The 12,137-nt window shown below is 39.3% G+C and overlaps 1 protein-coding gene across 33 annotated transcripts in view; it reads right to left on the reverse strand.

Moving 5' to 3' along the window:
* Window positions 1–12,137, reverse strand: part of LOC127453397 (MAP kinase-activating death domain protein-like) — a 105,278-nt gene that overhangs the window by 26,464 nt on the left and 66,677 nt on the right. For 21 of the 33 annotated variants that reach the window (XM_051719821.1, XM_051719921.1, XM_051719811.1 and 18 more), the window contains 5 exons: window positions 7,950–8,058; window positions 7,467–7,653; window positions 7,206–7,356; window positions 6,611–6,814; window positions 1,189–1,289 (listed from right to left, as the gene is read on the reverse strand). In XM_051719821.1, the coding sequence (XP_051575781.1) occupies window positions 1,189–1,289; window positions 6,611–6,814; window positions 7,206–7,356; window positions 7,467–7,653; window positions 7,950–8,058 (752 nt within the window). Of the gene's footprint in view, window positions 1–1,188; window positions 1,290–4,516; window positions 4,574–6,610; window positions 6,815–7,205; window positions 7,357–7,466; window positions 7,654–7,949; window positions 8,059–12,137 lie in introns of all 33 variants that reach the window. The other 12 variants (XM_051719803.1, XM_051719936.1, XM_051719917.1 and 9 more) reach the window with 1 other exon arrangement.

Raw genomic sequence — 12,137 nt, forward strand, 5'->3', positions numbered from 1 at the left:
GTGTATCACAGTAACATTGTTTAAGGAATAGTTCACCCAAAAATTCTCTCATTTACTCTGCAATGTATTAATTTCTTTCTGCTGAACAAAGATTTTTAGAAGAAAATTTCTGTTCTGTAGGTCCATACCTTGCAAGTGAATGGTGGCCAGAACTTTGAAGGTCCGAAAAGCACATACAGGAAGCATAAAATTAATCCATAAGACTCCAGTGGTTAAATCTAGATCCTCAAAAGTGATTTTACAATAAATCTCAACTTTCACTTCCACCTTCTCCTTCTGTGTTTGGCTATTTACATTCTTTGTGCATATCGCCACCTACTGGGCATAAAGGAGAACTTACAGTAAAAAGGACTTTCTCACCCACACCTTTCACATCGTTTCTGAATATTTAGATTTAACCACATAAGTATTACTTTTATGCTGCCTTTATATGCTTTTCGGACCTTCAAAGTTATGGCTACCATTCACTTGCACTGTATGGACCTACAGAGTTGAGATATTCTTCTAAAAAAATTTTTTTTGTGTTTAGCAAAAGACAGAAAGTCATACACATCTGGGATGGCATGAGTGTGCGTAAATGATGAGAGAATTTTCCTTTTTGGGTGACCTATTCCTTTAATAGGTCCATAGTTAAAGTAACATCACCTGCGTTTACTCTGCTAGGACACTCGTGTGAACTTGAAGGGAAATTACATTATACATCCGCTAAAAATCACCATTTGGTTAACAGTAATTGATAAATGGATAAGACAGTCAGTTCTGAGAAAAGGTTTAGCATTACATGCTTAAAGATGCCACTTAATTTAATATTTTCTTATTTAATGCACTGCAAAAAATCATATTCTTAATGATCATTTTTTCCCCCTTTTTTTTCCTTTTTTTTTTGTCTTGTTTTCCAGTAAAATATATATTTAAACATCCTTAAAACAAGATATTATATCCTAAAAATCAATAATAAAAAAAAAAACTGTTTGCCAATGGGATAGGAAAAATACACAATTGAAAGAAAAACAAGTTTCTTACCCATTGGCAAATTTTCTATTTTTATTTTTTATTCATAAACCACAAATAATGTTGTTAAACAAGACTTCCATACTTTTTAAGTGTGACTTAAGTGTCCAAATACATTTTGGGGACACAGTATCTGCAATTTCAGAATAAAAAGTTTAGTTTTAGTTGAACATCCACCTGTGAGCCAGAAGTCACACTGAAGCCACTGTCAGCACTGATCTGAGATTTCTTTTCCTCAGTGTCACCACCTTCTAGACACTGTTTTGCTCGATCAGCCCCTGTAGAAAAAACACTATCAGCACATCCATCCACTAATTCTCTTCACTGCATTCTGCAAGTCAAATGACTGTGACAGTGGGTTGAAGCAATCTCTGTTCCACAGAGTGAATTTAATAATTATTTATTTCACAGAGTTATGTTTTTCACCAAGGGAAATAATCCTATTTGAGCAAGCTGTCACTCATTAGACTATGCAGGGAAGGCAGAGAGAAAATGTCATGTTTGCGGTCATATTGGGGAAACTCAAAGAAGCCGTTCAGCTGACAGTGGGCCAGATCAGTTCACATTAGTGCTACATATCACGAACACACAGACAGAAGCAGTCACACATGCAGGCAAACAGTCAACCAGTCAGACAGAAGAAAGCTTCAGCTGCAAATAGTGAGATGCTCATTGCTTTAAAATGGAGAAACTGATGTTGGAATTGCAAACTCCAACTTGTTTAGGACTGACTATGCAGTACAAGGCATTGAAACTGTCATTGCAGAAAAAAAAAAAAATACATTTTATATACTCAAAACCTTTCAAAAACTTTAAAATTCGAATCTAATTTCAATCCAAAAACGCATGATTCAGACTTTTCTGGCTTTTTACAGAAGTAGTTGTCTTCACAGATTCAAGTGATGATCTTGTAGCAAAAACTGTAATAAAATTCTTTACATCCCATACTAGACTGAAATAAACAACTTATAGGGATAGTTCACCCAAACATTAAAATTCTGTTATCATTTACTCACCCTCATGTTGTTCCAAACCTGTATGTCTGAATCTCTCCCGCTGAACACAAAAGGAGATGTTAGGCAGAATGTTAGCCTATTAGTAAATGTAGTATTATTAATGTAAGTCACCATTCGCTTTCACTGCATCTGAAAGTGAATGGTGACTGAGGCTAATATTCTGCCTAATATCAAACAGCATTTGATATTTTTGGGTGAACAATAGCTTTAAGTGTGGCATGATGTAGTTTATCTCACATCTCATACTTGTATCCAAAACATATTAAGAATGAACAAGTTCATAACATGTTCAGTCATTGAAAGTGAGAAGTAACTGTGCTACAGAAGAAGGTAACATCATCTGGACATCTTCTCTTAACACTGTCTCATAGCAATTAGGGATAAGGGAACTGTTCCTTCATTAAAATTTGATAAATCTAGGAACATGTGAGATAAATCTATTCCATCATAATTAGTGCCTGACCGATATATCGGTATCGGCGCATATGTTTACCGATATGTGCAGATATGACAACTTTTTTCAGAACATATAATGCAGAAAACAATGCTTTAGAATTGGTGTCATTACGTAGTTTGTCCAGCAGAGCGCGCTCCGATTCCATTGTTTACAGAGCTGACTCTGCAGACAGGGCGGAGTTAAGCGATGCGGTGTTGAGCAGTGTCTTCTCGGTAAGCTGCTAACTAGTTTGTGAAATACATACTGGAAAGTTAATAAACAATGACCCCATCATTTTCCCTTTTCAATATAACTAATATAACATTAACCTTGTCCCTGACAATCATGTCACTCATGTTTATCACATCTGTTTGCTGTTTGCCAGCTATAGTTTGTCAGTGCAATCAGTAATGTAGCAGATTGAAAGGTAAACATCAGAGCATCTTTTTGCAGCTCAGCAGACAACGGTGCGATGGTGGATTGTGTCTGTTGAGTGTTGATTTCACGCTATGTTGTTAGTTGTTGAGATGCAATGCTGGTCCATCTTTTACTCTCTGTGACAATGAGCTTATAGCTAACTAGCTAACCATGTAGTTACTTTCATTGCTTGCAGCTGTGTGGAAGCTAATGTGTAAACATGTATTCACCAAACTGTTTTGTTCAGGATTCACAGTTTGGTACCTCCTTCAACCGAACAATTCTAGTTGTTGCATTTATAAAATGTAATATTTAAAAGTCTGGTTTTCCACCGTTGAATGTTTCCCCTGAACTTGTATAGCAGAATACGGTGTAACAACACTGCCGCTGTTTATCTCTTGACTCGGCAGGTGTAAATGCTTCTTGTTTTACAACCTACCAATAATTGACTGGCAGTATTAAAATAATCAGCATTTGACTGATACTAAACAGTAATACTGATGTTTATTTAGCTATTTATTGTATTTTTATTTATTCTTTATTTAAATGGTCAGCATTTGACTGATACTAAAGAGTACTGATGTTTAATTAGCTATTTGTTTTATTTTTATTTATTCTTTATTTTCTTAGTGTTCATTTCTAGAATTTGTTGACAATGTATAATAATAATGTCAAATATTCTTTGATAAAAACATTTGTTTTAGAAAGCAGCCTTCTGAGTACCTTTGCATAGTCATATCGGTGCAAAATCGGTGAATCCACATAGAAAAGGTCTGTTTTCATTCCAGCTCAAAAATGAACATATAGTTCACCATATCGGTAATCAGTGAATTTTCCCTCTCTAAAATCGGTATCGTCTCAAAAATCCCGTATCGGTCGGGCTCTAATCATAATCCAACAAATGTGAATGCTTCCCAGAAATGGTACAGAAGTCAAAAATAGGGCAAATAAGTCAAGAGTCAGATATGCACACATTGAAATACTGGCCCGAATAACTTTCATTTTAAATTTAATTTCGATATAATGACAACAGAATCTCTTTGTGTACAAGACTGTGTCCTAACCAGATCAGATGCAATAAAAGGCCTCATTTCCATGTTAATGAGAGCACTTGGCCCAACCAGCCACGACAAGTGACAGGACATAATGTCAATTGCTTGGTGTGGCACCAGTCTACAAGCTCCTTATAACTACATTAAACATAAAAAAAATTTATATCTTAATCTGATAGGTTGTGATTGTGCTGAGCCACGCAACATTATCGTGTTCAGTGTGGACAGACCATTTGCTTGATGCTGGAATCTTATCGCACTGCGTCTGGTTAGGGCACAGTGTCTAGACCTCAAATTTGACATTGGATTGCAATCTTTAACTTTGTGTCTATTTATCTTGCTCATTTTATATGAGCACAACCAATTCCATGGCGCAAAATGTGTGCCAACACCCCAAGTTTGGGCCACATGTCTAAATCGGCTTTTTGAAAATTAGTAGTACAATTTGGGGGTAGATTCTGTTTCTACACACAAAAGAAACTGTGGTTTAAGGGAAAGGGACTGGTGCAGGTAGAAGGAGAGATTCCCTATTCTGAGGTTCTGCAGAGGACAGTCTAATTGGGTGCTTAGGGAAGTGATCTTACTCTGTTCTTTTTCCAAAGCTTTTTGCTTTCTGTTATCCTGGTGCTTGCTCCACAATTCTACCCAAGATGCATTGCAAGCAAGGAGAGAAAGACAGAGAGAGAATCAGAGAGCCGGTTGAATCGTCAGATATGGAGGATGAGCTTTTTTTTTTTTAGAGATAAGGACAAAGTAAAAACAATAAATAAAACCGAACAATGCAAATTCTCATTTCCCAAAACAAGAATGTTTTGTAATGTTAACACAAAGCTGTACGCAATCTAAATGGTGGTCAAATCATAAGCTTAATCAAAGCTAGTGAGGTCTCATTACAAAACATCCAGTGCTTTGCAACCCTGTTCCTGAAGAGCCAAAATAAAAGATTTCATACAAAATCAGCCTCATGCCTTAGATTACTTTCCCCATCCTAGTCATCCAGAATGGGCAATGGCTCTCCAAGGCAAGGATGGATGGCCTGTGAGATACAAAAGGCATGAGATGAAGACGACAAATCAGCCTCGCAGCTGGTGGGTGAAATGAGGTGTTGCAAAAGCAGAGGGTGCAGTCTCAAAACATTCCGTAGAATTGAAGGTGCATTATTACCAAAGGACAAACAAGGCAAGGTTATGAGGGTTGGTGTTTAGAGAGGGGGTGAAGGACTATCCCCTGTACACAGACCCAGATATAACCGCCAATCACAGGTCTGGATCTAAACAGCAACTTGCCAGGCTAACTGAATAAAACATAAGCAGACTTCTGTGGTTTGCTTTAGGGCTTGTTCATCATAGGACTGTTAACAGGGGAGACAACAGCGCAGGACCCTTTTATGGAGAGTAGTGGCACAGTCCCACCATTGAACTCTCGGCTACACAGAGCTGCAGGTCTGGGTGTTCAAGTGAAAGGTACACTAACATGCATCCAGTGGATTTAAGGGGGAGTCAGGATTGGCAAACAGGATTTGAGAAAAAAAAAACAAAAAAAAAACATATGTTTAACATTCCAGAAGAAGTGTACATAAATAGGGATCATATCCATTACAATATTCCAGTAATGTGTCTACATCAACCAATGCCCTCTTAAAATGGTCTCATTTGTTGGCTCTAAAAGCTACAAAACTGCAGAATTTGAAAACTGTAAAGTTTAAAGGGATATTTTATCAAAATATATTTTTTAAATTCTGTCATCATTTACTCACCCACGTTGTTCCAACCCGTATGACATTTCTTCTTTGTGGAACACAAAAGTAGATGTTCTGGGGTTTGGAACAACATGAGGGTGAGTAAATGATGACAGGATTTTTATTTTTATTTTGAGGTGAACTATCCCTTTAAAAGGAATATTCTGGGTTCAATACAAGTATTAAGCTCAATTGACAGCATTTTTGGCATAATGTTGATAACCACAAAAATAATTTCGACTCGCCCCTACTTTTCATTAAAAGAGCAAAAATCTGGGTTACAGTGAGGCACTTACAATGGAAATGAATGGGGCCAATCCATAAATGTTAAAATACTCACTATTCCAAAAGTATAGACACAAGACATAAACAATATGTGTGTTAACATGATTTTAGTGTGATAAAAGTTCTGTGTAAATTTATTTCAAATTTTGACAGCTTTGTTGCCATGATGATGTAATGTCAACAAACCCTAAAATGTCTGTACAAATAGTGATTTAAACAACTTTACAGCTGTATGACAATACATGAATTGTAACAGAAGATTTAATGTAAGTGTTAATTCTATAAAAATAAAAAAAATTATAACCTTCACATTTCTGCCTTTAAACCCTCCATAAAATGGCCCCATTGACTTTCATTGTAAGTGCCTCACTGTAACCTCGATTTTGCTTTTTTTAAAGAAGGGATGAGTCAAAATGTTTTTTGTGGTAATCAACATTATGCCACAAATGCTGCTGATTTAGTGTCACTTGTATTGAACCTGGAATATTCCTTTAAGGAAATCTTGAGCCATGTTAGTTCTTAAACTTTGGCAAAAAGCTGGTGTAGACAGTTAATGAAATAGAGAATTTGGCCCAGAGGGACACAACGGCCCCCAAGAGCTCAGGGCAGGTAACAAGCAGCGAAGGGCATGCAGTGGGGACTACGGTTTACACACCAATGGATGCAATAAAATTCTCCTCGTTCAGACTCCGGGTATCAAACTGCCGTGATGCCTTCCCAGAGGAGGGGTGTGGCAACTGGATACGTGGTACTATAAGCACGCCTGCTGCCCTGGCGCTCTCCATTCGGCCCGATGGGCTCTCCTTACTGCCTGGGCTGCTCACCCCATCTGTGGGGCTCCGTTTCCGCTTCTCTGGGTCTGCGAGCCACAAGTGGGCACCGAAGAAATACAGCACGGGAAAGAGAAAAACAGGAAATAGCAAAGACACAGAGACAGGGGACAGAATGTCAAGTTAGGCAGAGTACAGATGATTTCTGCAAACAGTTATGGAAAGTAGGGCTGAAACCCAAGGTTATATAATTAGATTGCAGGGTGAATGACACCAGAGGGACACCAGAGGCTTCACACTGCTTTGAAGGAGAGGAACTAGAGCCTTCCAGAAGGCATGGGTTGGACATTAACATTCTTTGCGTTGGCACTTAACTAATCCTCTGTATTCTGGCAAGAAAACACTTGATTCAAAAGGTAACACATAAAATCCTTAACTTGGACATTTAAATGTTTACTGCAAGTGCTTGTTGAAGATTACCTTTGGTTTGGTAGTGGGTGCGTGCTATCTCTAAAAGGCTGAACACACTGGCCATGCCTCCCAGCCCAGCATTAGTGTAGGAGTGCTCCAAACTGGACACTGTGCACTTCAATAAGTCCAACATGCCTTTATACACCTTTCTGTTGATCTCCTATAGGCAGAGGCACACAAAAACATATAACAAATGAAACTGATAAATGATTACACAGTTTTGCTTTAATGCTAAACTCTCTTGTTTGACTCTCTGTGGACAAGACTCACCACATCTCTTATAACTTCCTGCTGAGCATCCTCCTCTGATTGGACAACACGGTTGAGTTTGCTGAGCACAAAGACGCGCAGCTGTTCGTTCTCCAGCAGGCGGCGCACTTTCTTCATGTTCAGCCAGCCCACACCCTGCCCATCCAGCACGCTCAGGACGACCTCCTTCAGAAACTGCTGGTTCTCACTGCACAGGATAAAAGACCAGGCTTAATGAAGCAACTATCATTTATTTGGATATTATAATAGGTAGACAATTGAAAATAAACAAAAATGTAAATTCACTGATATTTTCAGGTTTTCCATGACTGTAGAAAACCTATATTCTATAACTCAACTGAAATTTGGTATGGAAGCTGGGATTAAATCACTTCGGGCTGTATTATTCTTGTATTACTCTTATTTGCAAGTCACTCTGGATAAAAGCATCTGCTAAATGAGATGATACATTTTAATTTGTCTCAAATACAGCAGATGCAGTACCTAGTATTGTTGGCTCTGCCCTGAGGAGATGGAGACTCTCTCTTGACGGTGGGGCTGTGTTTAATAACAGAGGATTTCTGATCTACCAGTGCTCGGGGAGCTCGGGCACCTAGAAGAAACCAATCACATGTCAGATCTCATATGAATGTATGTGGGTCACATGGAAGCTGCTTCCACATGTCAACACCCACCCACCCACAATCTTGCACAAAAAATAAATAAATAAGAGAAATCACTCAAATCACACAGAAATTACAAATTTACCTCAGCAAAAACACATCACATCATTTGAAAAGGCAGCTAAGACCTGTTTAACACATCCTTCATCTGCAGAGAGTAGGTCACTCCATTTTTATGTTGCTTCATAAAAGTCTATATTGCAAAACATTGTGTTGATAATTGTGTTTATAGTGCATTTTCAATGTGTTTTTGCTGTGTTCAGAGCTTGATGTGCAGCACAAATAGACTCGGAGTTAATGCTGAAACTCCACTTTCAGTGCCAGCTGTATGAATGCTATAACTGTTAATAGGGGCGCCGAAATAAACATGCTCCGATCACGCATCGCAGACGCAGGATGTGTAAAACGGACTATAATCCAAATACACAGCACATCAGAAACATAGACTATAGCATTTAAACACACTGTGTGTTCAAAGGTGCTTACACTCAGTGTATGATAAAATAGAATAAATTGAAGTCAAAGCAAACACACACAAAAACTTTTAACAAATTCACAAACACTGGCTTTGATTTTCTTTTACACCTCAGTTTTTTGGACACTGCAGTAAGAGGGTATTACATGACTAATGATGCTGAAATAGGACAGTTAGAGAGTGACTGAAGGAGTAGAGCAGTCAGGAGAGCTACTAGAGCAATGACACTGGTAAGTACACACACACACAAAGAACAGAGTGAGAAAAATGAGTGAAAAAAAAAATGGGTGAGTGAGAACCAGATTGCATGGCAACAAGACCAACACAACAAATTAAAAAGGAATAAGATGTCCTCTCATTTCAGATGATTGTCCCACACACTTTGCTGTGAGTGTGCGGCAACAGCAAATACAAAACTACAGATAAAGCATTTCAGTGTGTGTCTATCCAGACTCTGTGCACGCATCTAAACATTTACATGCGCAAAGCACAACCGTGCGTAATGCTGCATACAAGCGTATAAACAAATGGCCATATTTACACACATTTCCCACTGTGTGGTACATTACGTTAAAATGGGCCAGGAAATATTGTCAGAAATGGTTTTATATTGCTCATAATAAAGTCCAAACAACTATTCCAAAACATTGCCTGAGAACTTCCAACATTACAAACCTGCTGAAGTAGAACTTTGAAACACCTTATAAGAATACAGATCAATTGCAATTATTGAATTTGAATTGAAGCCTGCTAGAAAGCAGCAAAACAGCAAAAAACTGCCATTGTTAATGTGATAAACTTCTATGATGAGTCTCCAGTGGAAAGCTGTTGTTTTGAGATAAACTGCTCAGAGCACTGCTATTCTTTTGTAATAAAAGCATCACTGGGTTGACAACATAGGCTATACAGTATGTTGTATAGCCTATGTTGTCAACCCAGTGAAAGGCTCTTTCTTAGTAGTCAGTTTTGCAAATGTGTGTTTTCTCTAACAGAGGTTTTGTATGTTTAAAACCTTGTTAAATTAAAATATTTTTATGAATTCTATCTTCAAAAAGATGATGACAGTGAAAATTTATTTTGTTTATAACTTAATATACACCGATCAGCCACAACATTAAAACCACCTGCCTAATATTGTGTAGGTCCCCCTCGTGCCGCCAAAACAGTGCCAACCCGCATCTCAGAATAGCATTCTGAGATTATATTATTCTCACTACAATTGTACAGAGTGGTTATCTGAGTTACCGTGGACTTTGTCAGTTCGAACCAGTCTGGACATTCTCTGTTGACCTCTCTTATCAACAAGGTGTTTCTGTCCGCAGAACTGACGCTCACTGGATGTTTTTTGTTTTTGGCACCATTCTGAGTAAATTCTAGAGACTGTTGTGTGTGAAAATCCCAGGAGATTACATAAATACTCAAACCAGTCCGTCTGGCACCAACAATCATCCATGCGATTATCTAATCAGCCAATCGTGTGGCAGCAGTGCAGTGCATAAAATCAGGCAGATATGGGTCAGGAACTTCAGTTAATGTTCACATCAACCATCAGAATGGGGAAAAAATGTGATCTCAATAATTTGGATTGTGGCATGATTGTTGGTGCCAAAAACAACAAACATCCAGTGAGCGGCAGTTCTGCGGACGGAAATGCCTTGTGTTGATGAGAGCGGTCAACAGAGAATGACTGGTTCGAACTGACAAAGTCTACGGTAACTCAGATAACCACTCTGTACAATTGTAGTGAGAAGAGTATCATCTCATAGTGCTATTCTGAGACGCGGGTTGGCACTGTTTTGGCGGCACAAGGGGGACCTACACAATATTAGACAGGTGGTTTTAATGCTGTGGCTGATCGGTGTGTGTGTGTGTGTGTGTGTGTGTGTGTGTGTGTGTGTGTGTGTGTGTGTATATGTGTGTATATATATATATATATATATATACACACACACACACACACACATTAGGGCGGCCCCCGACCTAAGATTTTCCTAGTTGACAAATAGTCCTTAGTTTAAGCCATTAGTCGACTAGTTGTCGCACATTTATGATACTAATTTAATTACTTAAATATATATATTTTGGGGGCATCAGAAAATGGTTTGAGTTCCAGGGCTGAGAAAGAATGTTATAAGTAACATTGCTAACACTGTTCTACATTACAGAGAAATACTAAACCGTAATAATGAGCCTTTAAAATATACATTTTACTAGCGCACGCACAAAGCGAGCCGCAGGGACAGTGGCAAAAGCGGTAATGATTCTGAATGTGTCAGAAAAACCAGCAAGGAGACTGTCTGAACATTTTGTTAATTTATAGAGAGAAATGCACATTAGGGTTGTACCAACAGACAATTATCTCAGGGATCGATGATGGTCTGAGTGATCGCCAATATCTGATGCCTTTGACGATGTCAAGATGCTATTTGGCTCGTTTTCCCATTAATGTATTAAATTATTATTATTATCAAATTAATATTACAAGTAATTTTCCCATAGACACACAGACACGCAATTGAAGAAACACACTTTATTATATTATCCAGAACAGATGACAGAAAAGCCATCTATGCGCATGTATGACACGCTGTTTGTACGGAGGCGTGCAGTCTCGTGGAACACGCGCATGTGAAAGGTTCTCACTCTTTCTTTGTTTCTGTCTTCAGAATGTTTTTGTGCAAGAACAGTATCATCTATGAGTGCTGCAAATGACCTCAGATATCTCAGCTCGGGGGGGGGGGGTCAAAATCAAAAGTAACAGTCAGTATCTGGTGTGGCCACCAGCTGCATTAAGTACTGCAGTGCATCTCCTCATGGACTGCACCAGATTTGCCAGTTCTTGCTGTGAGATGTTACCCCACTCTTCCACCAAGGCACTTGCAAGTTCCCAGACATTTCTGGGGGGAATGGCCCTAGCCCTCACCCTCCGATATAACAGGTCCCAGACGTGCTCAATGGGACGGAGATCCGGGTTCTTCGCTGGCCATGGCAGAACACTGACATTCCTGTCTTGCAGGAAATCATGCACAGAACAAGCAGTATGGCTGGTGGCATTGTCATGCTGGAGGGTCATGTCAGGATGAGCCTGCAGGAAGGGTACCACATGAGGGAGCAGGATGTCTTCCCTGTAACGCACAGCACTGAGACTCCCTGCAATGACAACAAGCTCAGTCCGATGATGTTGTGACACACTGCCCCAGACCATGACGGACCCTTCACCTCCAAATCGATCCCGCTCCAGAGTACAGGCCTCGGTGTAACACTCATTCCTTTGATGATAAACGAGAGTCTGACCATCACCCCTGGTGAGACAAAACCGTGACTCGTCAGTGAAGAGCACTTTTTGCCAGTCCTGTCTGGTCCAGCGAAATTGGGTTTGTGCCTATAGGCGACGTTGTTGCCGGTGATGTCTGGTAAGGACCTGCCTTACAACAGGCCTACAAGCCCTCAGTCCAGCCTCTCTCAGCTTATTGTGGACAGTCTGAGCACTGATGGAGGGATTGTGCGTTCCTGGTGTAACTCGGGCAGTTGTTG

Source organism: Myxocyprinus asiaticus, chromosome 2 (genome assembly GCF_019703515.2).
Source record: "Myxocyprinus asiaticus isolate MX2 ecotype Aquarium Trade chromosome 2, UBuf_Myxa_2, whole genome shotgun sequence".
NCBI lineage: Eukaryota > Metazoa > Chordata > Actinopteri > Cypriniformes > Catostomidae > Myxocyprinus > Myxocyprinus asiaticus.